Source organism: Pristis pectinata, chromosome 4, assembly GCF_009764475.1.
Source record: "Pristis pectinata isolate sPriPec2 chromosome 4, sPriPec2.1.pri, whole genome shotgun sequence".
Lineage (NCBI taxonomy): Eukaryota > Metazoa > Chordata > Chondrichthyes > Rhinopristiformes > Pristidae > Pristis > Pristis pectinata.
Window position 1 is genome coordinate 30755355 of NC_067408.1, and position 21205 is coordinate 30776559.

At 39.8% G+C, this 21205-nt stretch overlaps 1 protein-coding gene across 1 annotated transcript in view; it reads right to left on the reverse strand.

Annotated features, from left to right (window-relative positions):
* Positions 1-21205, reverse strand: part of LOC127569184 (electrogenic sodium bicarbonate cotransporter 1-like) — a 93435-nt gene that overhangs the window by 60401 nt on the left and 11829 nt on the right. The window contains 7 exon segments of the mRNA XM_052013578.1: positions 1392-1525; positions 3499-3673; positions 3899-3969; positions 7104-7277; positions 9070-9157; positions 10350-10507; positions 13691-13784. Coding sequence (XP_051869538.1) covers positions 1392-1525; positions 3499-3673; positions 3899-3969; positions 7104-7277; positions 9070-9157; positions 10350-10507; positions 13691-13784 — 894 coding nt within the window.

Sequence of the window (21205 nt, forward strand, 5' to 3'; positions counted from 1 at the left end):
ATTTATACAACTAACACATTGAAATCATTTGAAGATTTTTTTCAGCTATCAATTTACTTAAACTACATCTGCCTATTTACCCAGGGATATATTCCAAGATTAAACCATTTCCAAAAGTCCTTCTAGAATTCAGAGATTTGACTCCTATAACAAAGTCCCCAGGTTTGGTTTCAATGATGAGTTAGCTGATGCCATCTGAGGACTTTGCAGCAACATCTCTAAGTGTGAATTTGTGAAAAAAGTGCCTAACACTTAAAGTCTACTGATATACTCATCTTAATGAGAGCACATACAGTTCATAAGAACATAATATATAGCAAAGTGTCACAAACTGAAATTCACTTTCAATTCTGAGTGCAAAATATCCCATGCTTTTTTCCTATGGTAAGATTTTCTTTTCCATTATGGAAATAGGATGGGGCACAAAAGGGGCAGATGCACAAATTTGTGTCCATTAAATCTCAAAATCATTTCAGGTTTATAAATTTCTTTTTTTTTCTGTTGAATTTGAAAATATCAATCAAGTAGTGCGAATGGATAAAAAAAATGATATGAGGCAAATTTTCTTCACCTGGACCACACAAAATGGCTCAAATTGTCAGGACAAGGAGTAACTGACACTTATCCGAGATTCAGGATCCAAGATCCTAGGCAAAATACCCAGGCCTTCATATTCTTCCACGCGATAAAAGGTGAGTTGAAAAAGCCTTGCCTGTTAGGCCAGTGCCATTTCAGACCAAGAAGAGCACTTGTGTGTAAATGAACTTTCTGCAGTGGCAACCAAACATGCATTGAGTATCCAAGTGCTTCCAAGTACTAATGTATCATAAATTCTGAATTTACCAACCATGTAGTATTTGTCAATCTCACTCAGCATTTGGATTTCTACTAAAATTCTATCATGTAGCAAAATAAACATCACACTGCAAGCTACTGGATACTGCCAAAGTGAATGATATCAATTAAGTCCCAATTATTTTCTATAGCGAGACAGTAAAAAGCCTTGAATGTTGAATGGGTGACATCAGCTTCAGCTCTTGTATTCTCTGCAGTTAAGTAGTTTGATGATTGTCTAATAGGAACATTAACTACAAAGTCGAGGTACTGAAGGATGAATATGGTGAGAAAGAAAAGGCCCAAAAATAGTTTCAGAAATTAACAATAAAGACTCTGGCTTTTGTTTCACCCTGTTCTCATTGTAAGTCATCGACTACATCTGTTTCCATTCCAACTGCATTCCCTTACACAGTATGCCCAACAAAATGTGACAATTAATTACTATACAATCATTATGGCATGTTCACAGTAAGAACTATGAAAGCCATTTGCGATTACACAAAAAAAGAAATTTACAAAGAACAAAACATAAGAATCAGCTACAATAACTGTACCTGCTAAAGTTGAATAGAAGGCGCTCAAAGACCAACACAGGGCCAGTGCTGCCAAGAATAGTTAATGGTTGACCCGCAAAGAGACAAAATACTGCTCCAGCAATTGCTGTCCCCAGAAAGCTCTCCATGACTCCCTAAAATAACATGTAACTATTATGATTTTTAAACTAAAAGCAAAATAATGCAGATGCTGGAAATGCAAAACAAATACAGAAAATGCTGCAAAAACTCGACAGGTCAGGCATTATTTGTGGAGAAAACAAGCAGAGTTAATATTTCAGGTCTATGGCCAATCATCACAAATGTGTCTTCTTTTTCTTCTGGATATCAGTAGAGGAAGAAATTAAAGCAAGAAACAGCAGGAATAAACAGAGATCAGAGGAGAAACAGTCAAACATAAGAGGAAGAAATATATAAAGAGAAGAAATGGGAAGAAAATGCTTAGAAAGAGTGAAGGAACAGCTGCAGTTTAACCTGAGATTTTAAAATATTGTCATATGTACATCAACCAAAGTATAAAGCAAACACCAGGCTTTTTTTCCTTTTGGCAAGTTAATGTATCAAGCTATTGACCTTCCTTCAGAACTGAATAGACTTATACTATCTGGAAAGGCTGATCACAAATTATGCAATTCAGTATTGGATCTTGAGGACTCTGAAGTGCCTCATCAGAAGATCAGGCGCTACTTCTCAGGCTTACAGTTGGCTTTTCTGAAACAGTAAGAGGCTAAAAGCTCAGAGTGGGAATGGGATGAAGAATTAAAGTGATGTGACTGAAAGCTCGGGGTCACCCTTGTAGACTGACTGGAAGTGTTATCCGATCTGCATTTGCTTTTTCCAATTTAGGAGATAACTCAATATGAGCACCAAATGACATACACTAAATTGGAAGAGGCACAAGTGAATTGATGCTTTACCTGGAAGAACTGTTTGAGTCCATGGGTGCTGGGAAAGGTAAATGCAAAAGAGCATGTGTTGTAGGGTATGAAGATAAGAACAGAAAATTCTGAAAGTACTCAGCAGGTCAGACAGTATCTGTGGAGAGTGAAACACAGTTAATGTTTCACATTAGTGACCTTTCATCTGAACCGCCAGTACTGATATAAATTGGAAATGCTGGTTATCTAAAATCTAAAGTGTTCGCTGTAAGGCCATCAGCCTGAAATGTTAATTCTGATTTTCTCTTCACACTTTGCTGGACATGCTGAGCACTTACCACATTTTATGCTTTTATTTCAGGTCTCCAACATCTGCAACTAGTATGCAGAGCAGTATAAGAAGTATTAATCATGAGGCTAAAGAACTGGAATCATAATGCACAACTAGCTGCATTCATTTGACCCAATGCAGGACAAATACACAAGTTGTGCTGCACCCCCATCTTCATGATTTCAGTAACCAAACAACACTAATTACCCTACTTAACCACAGGATCAAATTTCATGAGTGAATACCAGTTCAAGCCAATATACATTCAGCAACACAAACCTGCAACTCCTAAAAGGAAAAAAAAATCAAACTATGGATGCTGGAAATTTAACATAAAATAGAGAATGCTGGTGATATTCAGCAGATCAGGAGGCATCGGTGAAGGGAGAAACAGAGTTGGATCTGATGAAAGGTCATTGATTGGAAACATTAACTGTCTCTTTCTCCAGAGGCTGCACAGCAGGGAAAGTCCAGTGTCTGGAATCTATGATGAAGTTGATTCCAGGGGACTTTGCAGGTTGCTGGCAGGGGTGAAAGAATAGAGGAAAGAGCAGAAACTGAATAATCAAGGTGGATTTGGAGGCCATGGTGGACAAGGTGGAGAAGAGGAGAAAGTTCCCACACTCACAGGAGGCCAGGGAACTCTTCCAACACATAGTGAAATGACAGTGGAAGAAGACAGAAAATGGAGACGTACAGATGAAACCAGGCCTGAAGGACATGGATATACAGTGAACTCATATGTATAATTAAGCATGTACATCATCCACCTTCGACCAAGTGGACTAGTAGCCTCACACACTGAACAACGCAATTCCCCTGGCAAGACACTGCAAACTAGTACTGTATATAAACATAAATTAAAATAAAATAAATATCACCAAAGTAAAATACAAACCTGCATATTATCAGTTGCATCACCCAATATTCCTCCAAATGTAATTACGTTTGTTACACTGGCCAAATAGATGAACAGGATAGCTGAAAGACACTGAAGGTTCATACCATCATAAAAGTCACTGGCAAACCATGGTGCTTTTCTTTTGATGTCATTAACGAATCCCCCAAAAAACCTAGAGAGGAGACAAAATGATTTGTGTTTGCAAATTGTGAATGGGTTTAAATTAACTTTAGTATATTTCACTCCCTTGCTTCCCCAGTGAATTAAATGATAAATGTACTGCTTATTTTCAAACTGAATCACAAAATCTAAGCTTCAAATGCAGATCTGTGCTGAGTACTCAGCTGAAATGTATTACTTCTTGGAAATAAATCATAAGAAATGTATATATACTCACTTTCCTGTTTTTTTCAAATCTTCAGCAACATGCAGAGTACTCCCATATCTTTCTTCATGAATACGACCTCCCTTGGGAATGTAAGATTTAGAACTACGGGAATATGCAGACTTTCTGCAAGATAAATGTTAGTAATAATAAAGACTGACTTAACTGAGATGCAGTTTTAATTCTAAACGAATAGACTCTCACAGTTTGATGACATTTATACAAGAGAGCAGAAAAGAATAGAAAATTTACAAAGTGTGGACAATCATTGTGTATCATTAAACACTGAGGAGACACCAGAGGATTAGAAATAGTCTGATGCAGTGTTTAGATTCAAAAGGGGTGGCAATTCAGACACACATAACCACAGATCAATTTTGATAATATCATTATTCTTTTACATTCTGATTAAAATAATGAAATTAAGGAGCAATAAGAGGAAATTAGCTGGTAGACTAGTAAAATAAAATTGTTCTGCTGATTGTATAAGACCTTCCAATGCTGTTTGTGTGGTGGCCTATAGACCTGTGTTTTATTAAGTACAATAGGGTCAAGAAAGGGAGAATGCTGCTTCAACAACTTCTTCATCTTCTTTGAGGAAGTGACATGAAAATTGGATAATGATCAGCCCTTTGGCACCTTGATTTCCAAAATATTTTGGACAAAATTGCATCGACACATTTTAATCAAACTCAAATTTGTGAAGAATCAATAAACCCCGAGAATGCATAAATGTTAGTTAAAGGATAAGAAAAATTTTCACTGGCAGAGTAATGTCCAAGTGGCGAAAGTACTAAATGGGTTGTTTGGAGCACAGCAATACACATAAAAAGAAGGAAAAATAACTAATGTATGTACTCCTTGAATGACATTTAAATATTTAAGGATGAATATGATAGACACCCAGCAATCTTGGTAGACTCAAGAGCACATGTATCTAATCAATTCAGATCAATTAATAAATCCAAGAGGATGCTAAATTATATAGCCATAATGATTAAAGCATAACTCAGAGCAGTTAGGTTACAAGTTGTAAGTTGTTCCAGACAGATTGTTTGTTGGATATGCCTCTGATTCTGATTGTCAAAAGGTGAGAGATATATTCAAATGCTGGAGGAAGTGGAGAGAAAAACCAAGAGTTGATCCCCTGGGTCAGGATCATATGCTGTAAGAAATACTGCAGAAACTTTTTATTCATTCATAGGATATAGACATCATTGGCAATGCCAACATTTATACCTAATTGCCCTTGAATTGAGGTGGCAATTAGAACACAACCACATTGTTTTTCAGTCACATACAGGCTCAACCAGGTAAGGATAGTAAATAGCAAAGGACCTCAGTAAACCAGACAGGTTTTTAATGACAATCCAGTAGTTTTATAGTTATCATTACCAAGACTAGTTTTTAAAAAAAATCCAGATCTACTGTATTTGACGAATTTAACTTCCACATTTGTTTCAATGGGATTTAAACACATCACAAGATCACAAGATCACAAGACAAGGGAGCAGAAGTAGGCCATTCGGCCCATCAAGTCTGCTCCATGAGCTAAGGAAAAGAAAAAAAGAAAAAGAGAAAAGAAAGGGAAAAAGAAAAAAGAAATGAGAAATGGCAAAAAAACTATTCCTTTCTAGCCCCAATTTCCGGCCTTATCCCCATATCCATTGACACTTTGACTAATTAGATAACTATCTATCTCCTCCTTAAACACCTCCAATGATTGGGCCTCCACTGCTGTACGTGGCGAAGAATTCCATAATTTCACTACCCTCTGGCTAAAGAAATTTCTCATTTCTGTTTTAAACCGGTACCCTCTAATTCTAAGATTGTGCCCTCTAGTCCTGGACTCACCCACCAAGGGAAACAGCTTAACCACATCTACTCTGTCCAGTCCTTTCGACAATCTAAATGTTTCTTTGAGGTCCCCTCTCATTCTTCTGTACTCCAGTGAGTACAGTCCAAAAGCCGACAAACGCTCATCATATGTAAGCCCTTTCATTCTGGGAATCATCCTCGTAAATCTCCTCTGAACCCTTTCCAACATCAGCACATCCTTCCTAAGATATGGGGCCCAAAACTGCACACAGTACTCCAAATGAGGCCTCACTAGTGCCCCGTAGAGCCTCATCAACACTTCCCTACTTTTATACACTATACCTCTCGAAATGAATGCCAACAGAGCATTCGCTTTCCTTACTGCCGATCTGACCTGGTGGTTAACCTTTAGGGTATCCTGCACGAGTACCCCCAAGTCCTTTGAATTTTCTCCCCTTCTAGATAATAATCTGCCCGTTTATTTCTTTTTCCAAAGTGTACAATGGCACATTTCTCAACATTGAATCTCATCTACCATTTCCTTGCCCATTTTCCTAAACTATCGAGGTCTCTCTGCAACCTTCCTGTCTCCTCAATACTCCCTACTCCTCCACCAAGATAGGTGGAGGAGTAGGGAGTACATGCCTCTGGATCAACGGTCTGGAGCTCTAGCTAACGGTCCAACGACTAAAACATTGCACTATTCTATGCCTTTGACATTGGAAAAATAGAAGATGTTAATCCAAAATATTATTTCAGTCCAACCCCAGTAATTTAATTTAAAATATATAATTTAAACCTTAAGAAGGGAGAATTGATGTTAGAAATTCTTTTACACATGAAGTACAGGTTTGGTTGTAATGTCTGTTTATGTTGAATTAACTACATGGTAACACAGTAGCTAAGAGAAGATTGATATAGGGTTCCACTTCTGAAGCACACTTTAGAGCCTGCTGTTAGAGCCTGTTTCCAAAACAATATTGATGATTGAACAGTGTGCCTGATCCATGAAATTAGTTTTTTTTTGGTGACTGGAATTCTTGCCAATTGGCTCCAGATGATGCTTCAGGCCCTGCCCTCATCTTCACAGTGACCTAGTCTGCTCAAGCAGCAAGAACCTTTCTCAGTGGAGGTAGGTCGTCAATTTTTAACTGGTTAAATGTTAGGTCTTTAAGTTCTTCAAATTTGATAAATAAAATAGGCTAGAACATCCCATCTACCTGCTATAACTGCCCATATTTACCTATGTTTCAAGTTGGAAGTTTGGTAGAATCTCTTACTGATTGCCAACATCCAACAATTCAACTGTCCAGTAGGAAGCACTACTGAGAGCTGAATCTCCCAGCCTTCATGTTGATGGGCAGTCAAATGGACGTAGAAGAACAAAAATAAATCTCACCAATTTATTCAGCACTTACCTCTTGTGCACTGATGGAAGAACCTTTGGTGGTACTATTCGTAAAGTGGGATCCCACCTCCCGGGAGGAAGCACAGTTACCTCATCAAGGAAATCATCAAATCCAACTAGAAGGTCTTCTCTTACTTTTGCTTTGAATGCCACAATATGGAATAACTGCAAAATAGATCATATGTTATTTAATCTGCCAATTAAAGGAACAAATACTTCTTTAAAAAATAATTACCAACCGTAAATAACACACTGTTCAAATTATTTTGTGGGGATTTAGTATCAAGGACATATTAACTTCAAAATTAAGAAATGTTAATGCAACTCACGTAAAATTTTATCCCAGAGTGAATTGATTAAATTGGAAAATGACAGCCCAGAATGTGCTGCAAAAATAATTGTAAATTTAATTTATGCACCATTATAAGTATGTAAATCATCCAGCAATATGTGCTGAAAGAAAGGTGCCCCTCAAACTGCAAATTGGCATGGGTTTCTGAAAGAGTTGTGATATTCTACAAATACACTCATGTAATCAGTAAGTCACCTTCAAGCTTTTCTGTGAGTTCCATGAAGTTGCTGCTTTTCTATAAAATTGTCTATTAAATTCACCACAGGATGTTAGGGTTGGAAATTAACAGCATTAAGTACCATTTTTAATGAAAAGATTAAAATTCCTGTAACACCAATGAATGAAAATGTTAAAGAGAAATAAAGAACTGCAGATGCTGGAATCTAGATGAAAAATACGATGATGCTGGAGGAACTCAGCAGGCCAGGCAGCATCTGTGGAGAAAAGCAGGCGGTCAATGTTTCAGGTCAGGACAGGCTTCTCCTTTTCCTATCTTCAGTCCTGACCTGAAACGTTGACCACCTGTGTTTCTCCACTGATGCTGCCTGACCTACTGAGTTCTTGCAGCATCATCGTGTTTTTCATCAAGAAAAATGTTAAATTGTGCAGTTTTTATTCTTATAGCTGCTAAAGTGATGTTAAAGATTTTTAAAAGTTTGTTTTTCTTCTTACACATCCTTTCTGTCGCTTTTATCCTCCCTTAATTAAATTTTTCTTTCCTTTTATTTTACTTTCTATATCTAGTTTGATATTAATTCACCAACACAATCCACTTCCATGCCCTCTCAATTATTTTTCAATCCTTAAATCTAATTGTTCTCAGGAAACACGCTGTTAACCCCATCATTACAAGGTTCCATATGTCTCACAGCCCTGCTATGCCCTTATTGGCTAGCAACATAAGGGCAAAAAAATTTGGATTGATAGAGAGAGTAAAAAACTAAACTATTTGGGTATGTTGGAAAATGTTCTATTTCAATAAAATCTGGGACAATATGATTTTAGTTGTCTTTAGGATTTGACATAATATTTATGGGAATGTTAGGGCAGAAGTATAGAGGATTTATAAAATTGCTGAAAGGAGGGAGGGAAGATGTAGACAGGCTGGTCCACCACCAGCTACTGTGACATGCAGCCTACCCTTGTCCTAGAGATAAGGACATTTGAATATTCTATGAGGGAGTAGAATTTAAAGATGTACCTTGTTCCTGTGCTGTACTGTTCTATGTTCTATGTTCTAACTCCCCTTTCATTCTTTTGATTCTTTTAATTTAGGGTAGCCAATTAACCTACCAGCCTGTCTTTGGGATGTGGGAGGAAATCGGTGCACCCAGAAGAAACCCACAAAAACATGTAAACTCCACACAGACAGGACCCAAGGTTAGAATTAAACCTAGGTCCCTAGAATTGTGAGACAATCAGACTAACTGCTGCACCATCATGTTGATTACCCATTGTCTTACAGTAAAGAGACCCAAATGTTAATCTTACACCACAAATATTGTCACAAATACCATGTGTTGTAGCTTGTACAGTAATTATATGTTTTTACACAGTTAATGGGTTACACCAAAATCTTTATATTTATTCTGTATTCTGGCTTGCCTCATCTGTAAGCAAAATTCCAACAGCTCTCCCAATATGATGATAAATCATCGCCTTTGCTATTGGCCCAAGAAGAATGAAGAGAAATCTGAAAGGGAAAGAAAAAGATGAACCGATTCTTTGTAGACCAATTCTGTTTTGAAGTATTTTTTTCAGTGTCACCTTAAATATAACCAGCAACAATCATAGACTTGAAGATATGTTACTACAGGGTGCTTAACAAAAGTTACCATTTTTTAAATCAATTGAAAGATGAATCAACCCAAAACAATTTACAGGATACCCCAGTACTTAACGTATTGATCAAAGGAAAACAGCACAGAAATCTACATCTATGCCCGATTTTCAGAATTTGGAAAACAATAAAATCAAATTCTGCTCTGGTAAAGGGAGGCACTGCTCCTTATTTCTCCTTGGCAAATTACTGAAGTTGAATTTTATGGTGAACATTATGCAAACATTAATTTGCCAAATTAAATCATAAATCTTGTTGAGGAAAATGGTACCCTTAAGACTCTGCCTTTCAATATTTTGGACATACTTATGTATTGAAAAACGTGAAAATTCCATGCTAAATTTTGCTTAAATAGAATTTATATGTTTTTACAGTTTACTCGGACAAGATGATTTTATTGCAATAGCTAATACTTTGGTGAATACTGCATCCAATATACTTAACAGCAAAGAGCTAGCAAAAAGAACAACAAAAAGGAACTGTCACAGTTATTAAAATTAAGACACAATTTGCAGTAAAAGAGGGCAAACAATTGCAATGCAACACATGAAGTAGTATTTATTTTATAGCATAAAATACATTGTTGGGCTAATGAAAGTCAAAACATCGAACATTTAATAAATCTGCATAAACAGAGAACATGAGCTGCAGTGGGTCATAAGTAATGAGTCATACAGTATAAAAAGGATTTGAGCTGGAGCTTTAGGGAGGTGCTAAAATTAATCCCAGTGTCCCTGTTCAAAAGGAAAAGAAACAAGAGGGATTATCATTTCTGATGTCTATCTCGTGACATGCTGTTGAAAGCTGGATATTTCTAGTACATGAATCAGAAAAAGAATCAGATGAACTAAAGTGATCCTTATTATAACCACTGTCCCCACTTGGCCTTGAAAACAACATTTGGGAAGATATGGAAAAGATCTATCGAAAAATATCCCAAAGTAAGCCACCTGGGACAGGCTGATCTAATTAGTGCTATGAATAACATTTGCAATACGCAGGTGAAGTTAATTCTACCCATAGGTATATGATGCAATATGCTTACCTGGTTGGCAATGGTACTTCTGTAAGAGCCCCAAGGATCACTGCCTGTTTTAGTCGGACAAAGGCAACAAATGGCTTATCCAGAAAATTTACTTCACCGACAAGCACATTAATGGCTTCAGCACCCTCTGGGATCTGCTTCTTGAATTTATTTTTCAGCTAAATAAATCAGAGTTTTTTTGAATGTAAGATATATGAAATAACTTTGGTAAAATTATAACAGAATGCAATGTTCATCCTATGTATATGAATTAATCATAGACCAAAACAGTAAAGTTATTTCCTTTCAGCAACCAAACATTAAAAAAAAATTGAGCCAATGTTGCATGCCTAACAATGAACAGAACTGAGCACCCTTGTAGAAAACTTCACCAATTATTTTTTGAACAAGTATTTCAGCAAAGAAAGATCCTGGGTCTATCTACTTAATGCAAAAGTCCTATTGACATGTCACGATAAGAATTAGGGATGAGGTAGAAGGGAGAGGATTTCCAGGTGGGAAATTATTACATTTCCTGCAGGTTCTACTGATATTACAATTGGAAGCTTTTTATGTTTGTTTTATCACCTGATGCTGAGATTGATTGACAGGCTTTTCGTCTGCTGGGAAATCCTGATGCACAGGCCTCAGCCAGGGAGTGAAGAAGGGGAGAGCATGTGTAGGCTCTTCAGATCAGGATCTATGAGGTTGGATGGACATTAGGGGGGGGGGGGGGTGCACGCAGGAATCACTGATATCAGGGAAGACCAGGGAGAGAAATTTTAGAGTTGGAGTGACATTATAGAATTTTTAAGATTAATATTATAGGAAATCTGCAACACAGGAGGCCATTTGGCCCTTTGTGAACATGCTGGAGAAGACAGGACAGAGATGAAAAGGTGGAGTTCATCAACAGTGTGACACAATGATCACAAGACAACAATCCCAAGTGAGGCTTTACGCCTGGGAGAGTAATCCCGAGCTAGACAATAATCTTGCAATTGTTTTCCAGTGTAATTGCAAAAATGTGGAAATTAGTGCTCAATAGTGGCTGGTAGTATGACTCACTTTATGCCAATCAGGTTTACAATGTTTTTCACTTTGTAGATTAACAAAATGTTTTTATGGGAAAGTGATCAATTGTACAAATCATTGCCACATCAAACTGTATCCCTACTGGGTAAACATGGGTGTACTGCCAATGGTGTCAAAATTATCAAAAAGGCCTGTAATTCATTCTTCCTTCTAGTGCATTCAACTTTTGTTATTTATTGATGATGACCACATCCATGGAATATAAATAGCCTGTTCTTTTATCACTTATTTCTCCTTAGAGGTTGAGGTAGAAAGCACATCAGCATTCAAGGCTAGATTGGTCAGGGAAATGAAGGAAACGATGGCAAAGGGACATGGCAGCCAGCTAGACAACTGTGATCAATTTACTGGTCAAAAGTAAAGATCAAAGAGAATTGATCACCAAATGACCATTATACAGCTTCTATCCGTTAGAAATTGTAAAGTGCCTTAAAAGTGTTTGGATCCCCTATTGTTTAGTGTAAGGCCAACAGGCTGAGAAATGCGACTGCATACGAAGCGCAAAATATCATGGGCAATAGAACAGGCCTAGTAAACCAACACTTGCACAAAAGCCTATCATCCATGTACACCTTCCATTGTGCAGATTTGACCTCATAGAGGGAATCAATTGGTCAAGGGATTGCGGTTGATTGGAGGAAGAGGGCCACAGTGGTGGAGAGAGTCACTGTGCAAGAGGAAAGATCATGGATGAGAGGGGGTGGGGAGAAAATCATGGAGAGAAAGTCTATCATTGGGGAGAGAGATGGTCAAATAGAGTAGAGATGAGTGCTAATTGGAATAGAATAATGTGGAAGGAAAAGGATGATTATGGGTTTGGGGTGTGAAGAGAGATAGTGCCCGGGGGAAAGATATGATCTTGGAGCGTCAGTTTAGGGGGAGGAGGGATGGTCAGGAAGGGAGATGGAATTACAGGATTTGGCCTGGGAGGTTTAGCCTAAGGACATTAGCAGCAAGACAGAGGATGGGAATGATCATTAAGGAAGAACACTCAAAGAAGAACTATCTTGAAAAAGACACAGACTTCTTTGAAGCAGCCTCGGTTAAGCCAATCCCCTTAAAATAACACCAAATTAGGCCTCAACCTTGTGCATGCAAGAGGGCCACAAAGGTTATGCTCCACAGCTGCACATTATAGTTTTGTACTCGTGATATCTAAACAGGCATTAGATGTTTGACATTACTTTACATGCTCAATTACCATCATATGTTATAACAGAAATTCGGTATGTCCCCTTCGACACTCACCAATTTTTATCGATGCACCATAGAAAGCATCCTATCTGGATTCATCACGGGTTGGTACGGCAACTGCTCTGCCCAGGACCACAAAAAACTGCAGAGAGTTGTGGACACAGCCCAGCGTGTCACTAAAACCAGCCTCCCCTCCTTGGACTCTGTCTTTACCTCTCACTGCCTTGGTGAAGCAGCCAGCATAATCAAAGACCCCACCCACCCGGGCCATTCTCTCTTCTCTCCTCAGGTAGAGGATACAGGAGCCAGAGGGCACATACCACCAGGCTTAAGGACAGCTTCTATCCAATATAAGACTATTGAACGGTTCCCTTATATGATGAGATGAACTATGAACTCATGATCTACCTTGTGACCTTGCACCTTATTGTCTACCTGCACTGCACTTTCTCTGTAGCTGTGACACTTTACTCTGTACTGATATTGTTTTTACCTGTACTACATCAATGCACTCTGTACTAACTCAATGTAACTGCACTGTCTAATGAATTGACCTGTACGATCGGTATGCAAGACAAGTTTTTCACTGTACCTTGGTATGTGACAATAATAAACCAATACCAATACTTATGCATATCATATATTCACAGGAGGAATAGAACAAAAATCTGGAAGTGGGCTACTAATGTAAGAAGTCAGACTATTCATTTATTAATTGAATTCTTGATAAAGTTCCAGTGTGTACCAAAAATATTGGGTGATCCAAAATGGAATTTCAAGCCCAATATATTTCTTCCAGTTCTTTCTCATGAATCCTCTGAATGTAACAACTTATGTATTGCAAATTCTCTCAAACTTTGAGCCAATAGATATTCATTACATTTAATTTTATACATAAATTATGTGAATGTTGTTCTACTCTTAATAGAAGCAAAAACAATCATGTTCTGATTATGTTGATTTATTTATTTAATAAACTCCAAAATACTTTCAAATTGAAAAATGTTTTGTAAAAGCAAAAGCTGATGAAGAAACATGATACATTGTAATTTTAAATATAATCCTATCCTTACCTGTTCCTGGAGAGGTTTCTCTGAGATTTCATTAGAAAAACCTGTAGTTGTGTTATAATTCACGGGAGCAGATTTACCTGAAAAGGAAAGTGAATTTCTTTGCTAAGATGCACTTTTCATTTGTTTATCATTCCTGAAAATAGTCTGATGATATTTACCAGAGCAAACGATAACATTTTTGTATAAGTTGAGATATGTAGTTGGTCCAAATGTGTGTCATTGTCATTATGCTTACATATTATGCTCTACTAGCTCAATCTTACTCAGAAAATGATATGAATTTTTATTCACCATACACACAAAAAAAAGGGAGGCAGAGAAGATCAACAGGGTGAAGGGCACAAAGGAAAATGAAGTACTTTTCAATCTTTCAGCACTTAGAGACATCTCACATAAGTACAGAGTAACATGTGTAAATAGTGTGACAGCACTGCAGGTCATATTGTGTACATGTGCACAATCTGTGAAGAAACCAAAGTAAGCCAGATATACTTTTACCTGAAACTAGATATCGTAAGATATATTACATTGGCAATGGGGATGGAAAAAAATTGAAGCAGCCTGAAGTAACAAAGTTGTTGAATAAATCAAGCAACTCTTGGTGGTAGGGCAAGTCTTAAAATTAATAATTAATCACAGTAACTTTAACCGACAGACTTGAAGTAATGGGACCCAAGCTTGGACTCAAGTGCAGGAGAATTAAAGGCTAGTGTACACTGATCGCCAAATATCAGCCTTGTAACTGTTAAAGCAGGAACAGTGCAAGATTGCAACTTAAATCTTTCATTGCTATAAGGGGAACTTTGCACTTATGATAAAATGTGTGAGGCCTTTAGTTTTTCTGTAAAACAGATGAAAATGTTCTTCAAGACAATCAATACAGTTGAAATTGAGGGTGACAGTGAAAATGTGCCTCCTCCAAATGAAGTCATATGAGAGCATGAGAAAGCAATCTTACTAATTGGTATAAACTCAGATATTTATGCCACTTTCTCAGATAAGACAAGATAAGACATTTGATGAGGGAATAAAGAGAATGCAGATTCACGTTGTACAGCACCTTAATAGAAAGCTGCAAATTCAGAACCAGGAACAAAAGGTCAGGCAAGACCATTGGTAATTATATAATTCTGTTGAAGAATCCGTCTTGACATTGTAATTTTGGTAACCTCCTGAATGGAGCAGTGTGGGATAAGTTTATCTGTGTTTCAGCATTCAAGCAAAATCAATCCAAATTATTAAATACAGAAGATTTAAACCATAGAACCATAGAACAATACAGAACAATACAGGCCCTTCAGCCCACCATGTTGTGCCGACCTTCAAACCACACCTAAGACTATCTAACCCCTTCCTTCCACATATCCCTCTATTTTAAATTCCTCCATATGCTTATCTAACAACCTCTTGAACTTGACCAACGTATCAGCCTCCACCACCACCCCAGGAAGCACATTCCATGCACCAACCATTCTGTGGGTGAAAAACCTCCCTCTGACATCTCCTTCGAACTTCCCACCCATTACCTTAAAGCCGTGCCTTCTTGTATTGAGCATTGGTGCCCTGGGGAAGAGGCGCTGGCTGTCCACACTATCTATTCCTCTTAATATTTTGTATACCACTATCATGTCTCCCCTCATCCTCCTTCTCTCCAATGAGTAAAGCCCTAGCTCCTTTAGTCTCTCCTCACAATCCATACTCTCTAATCCAGGCAGCATCCTGGTAAATCTCCTCTGCACCCTCTCCAACGCCTCCACATCCTTCCTATAAAGAGGTGACCAGAACTGGACACAGTACTCTAAGTGTGGTCTAACCAGAGTTTTGTAAAGCTGCAACATTACTTCGCAGCTCTTAAACTCGATCCCGCGACTTATGAAAGCTAACATTCCATAAGCTTTCTTAACTAATCTATCCGCCTGTGAGGCAACTTTCAGTGAGCTGTGGATATGAACCTCCGGATCCCTCTGTTCCTCCACACTGCCCAGAATCCTGCTATTAACCTTGTACTCCGTTTTGGAGTTTGTCCTTCCAAAGTGTCCAACCTCACACTTCTCCGGATTGAACTCCATCTGCCACTTCTCAGCCCAGCTCTGCATCCTATCAATATCCCTCTGTAAGCTTCGACAGCCCTCCACACTATCCACAAGACCACCGATCTTTGTGTCATCTGCAAACTTGCTAACCCAGCCTTACACCCCCTCATCTAAGTCATTAATAAATATCACAAAAAGTAGAAGTTCCAGAACTGATCCCTGTGGGACACCACTGGTCACAGCCCTCTAATCCGAATGCACTCCGTCCACCACAACCCTCTGCTTTCTACAGGCAAGCCAATTCTAAATCCACACGGCCAAGCCTCCCTGTATCCCTTGGCCTCTGACTTTCTGAAGAAGCCTACCATGTGGAACCTTGTCAAATGCCTTATTAAAATCCATGTAGACCACATCTACTGCACTACCCTCATCAATCTTCCTGGTCACCTTCTCAAAGAACCCTATCAGGCTTGTGGGGCAAGATCTTCCCTTCACAAAGCCATGCTGGCTGTCCCTAATCAGTCCATGATTCTCTAAATGCTCATAGATCCTATCTCTTAGAATCCTTTCTAACAGGTTACAGACGTAAGGCTCACTGGTCTGTAATTCCCTGGACTATCCCTACTACCTTTTTTGAATAAGGGGACAACATTTGCCCCCCTCCAATCCTCCAGTACCATTCCCGTGGCCGATGAGGACTCAAAGATCCTAGCCAACAGTTCAGCAATCTCCTCCCTCGCCTCGTGGAACAACCTGGGGAAAATTCCATCAGGCCCCAGGGGCTTATCTGTCCTAATATTTTCTAACAGGTCCAACACATCCTCCATCTTGATATCTACATGCTCCAGAACATTAACCTTTCCAACACTGTCCTCAGCGTCATCAAGGCCCCTCTCCTTGGTGAATACTGAAGAGAAGTATTCATTGAGGACCTCACCCACTTCCACAGCTTCCAGGCACATCTTCCCACCTTTGTCTCTAATCGGTCCTACCTTCACTCTCGTCATCCTTCTGCTCTTCACGTACGAGAAAAAAGCCTTGGGATTTTCCTTAACCCTACTCGGCAAGGCCTTTTCAAGTCCCCTTCTTGCTCTCCTCAGCCCCTTCTTAAGTTTCTTCCTTGCTACTCTATATTCCTCATGAGCCCTATCTGATCCTTGCTGCTTACACCTTATGTATGCTGCCTTCTTCTTCCTAACTAGTTGTTCCACCTCCCTTGTCACCCATGGTTCCTTCACCCTGCTATTCCTACTCTGCCTCACTGGGACAAATTTATCCCTAACATCCTGCAAGAGATCCCTGAACATCGACACATCTCCATAGTACATTTCCCTTCAAAAATGTCATCCCAATTTACACCCTCAAGTTCTCGCCTTATAGCCTCATAACTCGCCTTTCCCCAATTAAATATCTTCCTGTCCTCTTTGCTCCTATCCCTGTCCATGACAATGCCAAAGGATATGGAGCAGTGGTCCGATCGGGAGCAAGAGGCCAGCGAACGAAAGCAGCCGAGGAGTTCTGAAGAGATAGATTTTTTTTTCTTCTAACGGTTTCGGGGATAGTGGGGAGTAAGTGCGCAGGCGTGTGACGTCAGTCATTAGCGCGCGCACAGTTTAAAAAGAGAAGGGAGTCTTTGGTGTTTCGATCGGGAGCAAGAGGCCAGCGAACGAAAGCAGCCGAGGAGTTCCAAAGAGATAAGTTTCTTTTTTCTTCTAACGGTTTTGGAGATAGCAGGGAGTAAGTGCACAGGCGCGTGACGTCAGTCATTAGCGCGCGCACAGTTTAAAAAGAAAACTGCCATATCCAGCGGGCAGCGTCGGAGCGGGCAGCAGAGTGATTGGGAGCAGAGTGTTTTGGGCTTTGGCTCAAGGGGCTTCAGCGTAAAGGGGCGAGGCAGGTGAGTAGCTGGTAAGTAAAGGTAAGGTTTACCAGTTATCTGTTATAACTTTTTAAGTAGGAAAAAACTAGGTAGGGGGAACAAAAAAGAATTAGTTCAGATGGAGGACATGGTGGTGTGCTGCAGCTGCTTGATGTGGGAGCTCGTGGACCTTGCTGTGGTCCACGATGACCACATCTGCAGTAAGTGCTTGAGGCTGGAGGAACTTCGGCTCAAATTAATGAGCTGGAGTTGCAGCTTCAAACACTGCGGGGCATCAGGGAGGGAGAGAGTTATGTAGATACTGTACATCAGGAAACAGTCACCCCCCTTAGAGCAGGTACTTCTGGAGTCCAGAAAGTAGATAGAAGGGTGACTGTCAGGGGAGAGAAAAGGAAAAAGAAAATGAACAGGCAGATAGTGCAGAGGACCCTGGAGGCTGTTCCCCTCAATAGCAGGTTTTCCACTTTGGAAGCTGTTGAGGGGGGTGACCTGCAGGGACCTAGCAGCAGTAGCCAGGTCTCTGGCACTGGGGCTGGTCCTGCTACTCAGAAGGGAAGGGAGGAGAAGAGGAAGGAAGTAGTGATAGGGGAATCGATAGTCAGGGAAACAGATGGGAGGTTCTGTGGCAGTAAGCATGAATCCCGGATGGTATGTTGCTTCCCAGGTACTGGGGTCCAGGATGTCTCTGATCGGGTCCACAGGATTCTTGAGCGGGAGGGAGAACAGCCAGAAGTCATGGTTCATGTTGGTACCAATGACATAGGTAGGAAGAGGGATGAGGTCCTGAAAAGTGAGTTTAGGGAGCTAGGCAGAAGGCTGAAGAACAGGACCTCAAGGGTAGCAATCTTGGGATTGCTGCCAGTGCCACGCGATAGTGAAGATAGGAATAGGAGGAGATGGCAAATAAATGCGTGGCTGAGAAGTTGGTGCAGGAGGGAAGGTTTTAGATTTTTGGATCATTGGGATCTCTTCTGGGGAATGTGGGACCTGTACAGAGAAGACGGGTTACACCTGAACCTGAGGGGGACCAATATCCTTGCAGCCAGGTTTGCTAGGGTGGTTCGGGAGGGTTTAAACTAGTTTGCGTGGGGGATGGGAACCAGAGGGATAGGTCAGAGAAAAAAGGGGATGGGGAAAAGTCAGATCTAACAGGTAGAGAGGCTTTGAGGAAGGAGAAGCAGAGTACGGGCTATAAAAGTAGAAAGGTGGATGGGCTAAAGTGCATTTACTTAAATGCAAGAAGCATCAGGAATAAGGGAGATGAACTGAGAGCTTGGATTAGTACATGGGACTACGATATTGTGGCTATTACAGAGACATGGCTGACACCAGGGCAGGAATGGATATTGAATGTTCCTGGTTTTCAGTGTTTTAAAAGGGATAGGGAGGGGGGGAGAAGAGGAGGAGGGGTGGCGATACTGGTCAGGGACAATATTACAGCTGCAGAAAGGGTGGATAATGTAGAAGGATCCTCTCTAGAGTCAATATGGGTGGAAGTTAGGAACAAGAAAGGAGCAGTTACTCTACTGGGAGTATTCTATAGGCCGCCCGGTAGCAGCAGGGATACCGAGGAACAGATTGGGAGGCAGATTTTGGAAAGATACAAAAATAACAGGGTTATTATCGTGGGAGACTTCAACTTCCCAAATATTGATTGGCACCTGCTTAGTGCCAAAGGTTTAGACGGGGCAGAGTTTGTTATATGTGTCCAGGACGGATTCCTGTCACAGTATGTTGACAGGCCGACTGGAGGGGATGCCATATTAGATCTAGTTTTAGGTAATGAACCGGGTCAGGTGACATATCTCTCAGTGGGTGAGCACTTATTTGTTATGATCATGAGAAAGCAATCTTACTAACTGAGATAAACTCAAAAAGAATGGGCAAAATGCTTCAGTATATAAGTTAGACCTCATGCAGGAATAATGTCGGCACATAGGTTCTTCATAACACATAAGTGCTCACCCACCAAAAGCATTTATCATCTGTGTGATGTGTAAAGTTACAGCAACAATGGAGATGGCTTCTAAAAATGTTAAAGAATTTTGATAGGTGCATAATATCAATGAAAATTCTGTACATGGGCAAGTAGCAGTTGTCAGGAATGGAGCTTTGATACCAAGCTCAAGTCATGTGGGTGAGTTTGGCTTCATAGGTGAGAAAAGTTGCTACTGATTTATTGGAGATCCTCCATGACAAGACTACCAGTTAGAGTGGTGAAATCCTTTAGTTTCCATGACAAGACTACCAGTTAGAGAGGTGAAATCCTTTAGTATTTCTGTAAAACAGATGGAAATGTTCTTCAAGACAACCAATATGGTTGAAATTGAGGGTGACAGTGAAAATGTGCCCCCTCCAAATGAAGTCATATGAGATCATGAGAAGGCAATCTTACTAACTGAGATAAACTCAAAAAGAATGGGCAAAATGCTTCGGTATATAAGTTCAACCTCATGCAGGAATAATGTCAGCACATAGGTTCTTCATAACACATAAAAACTGAAAGCCACAAAGGGGAGGCTGACGAGCAACCTGAAGAGCAAAGCATAATCAGCATATATCCCTTAGGGAACAATAATGAAAAATACAATGATATTAGGATTAAAATTGTGGGTAGAGATATCTACATCAAGATGTTCACCAAAATACCACTACCAAAAGGCATGCTGAATGTGAAGGCATTTTCTAACGAGCCTCTGAAAACCTCAGACGCAATCTGTAATCCTTCATAACAGCCAAAAAGTGAAATAACCAGATATAGAAACTGACAAACAGACCAAGGCTATGTCAGAATCTACCTCACTGATCTTTGGCCTGAAACGTTAACTCTGGTTCTCTTCCCACGGATATGGCCTAACCTACAGAGTATTTCCAGCATTTACTGTTTTTATTGCCACAATGGAGGACTTCTTTTTCAATTAATTTTCAGGATCTGGGCATTGTTGGCAAGGCCAGCATTTATAGGCCATCCCTAATTGCCCTTAAGAAAATGGTGGTGAGCTACCTTCTTGAACCCCTGTAGTCCTTCTGCTGAAAGAGCTCCAGGAGTTAGATACAGCAATGATGAAGTACTATTGATATTTTTCGAAATGAGGATGGTATGCATTTTTAAAAGGAATATGCAGATGATGATGTTCCCAAGTGCCTGCTGTCTTTGTCTTTCTTGTTGGTAAAGGTATGGGAGGTGCTTTTGGACCAGACCAGCTAGATCAGTGGTTTATGCTGCTGAGCTACACTTGATGATGTGTATTGGCATCCCCATCCAGAGCACATTCAGTGCCCTTGTTAATTTCAGTGCTTCTTCCATCTGGTTACAAGGTTTCTGAGACAAGGTCAGCTGCACTTTCTCCCTTGTAGAGTTGTGGCTATCAGGCAGAATCCTGGTAAATTTAGTGACTGAAGGAGGAACTAAGGATGGTAGGAGTAACAAGATGGACAAGAATAGATTTTTTAAAAAATACATTCTGAGTAAACATCAGTCTCTCAGGTTGACCAAGTTATCCTTTAGTAACTTAGTTTAAAAAGGAGTTGGACAAGTACTTGAGATTTCTGAAAAAAGCAGCATAATGGGATTAAGCACTTGAAGTATTGTGTGCAATTCTG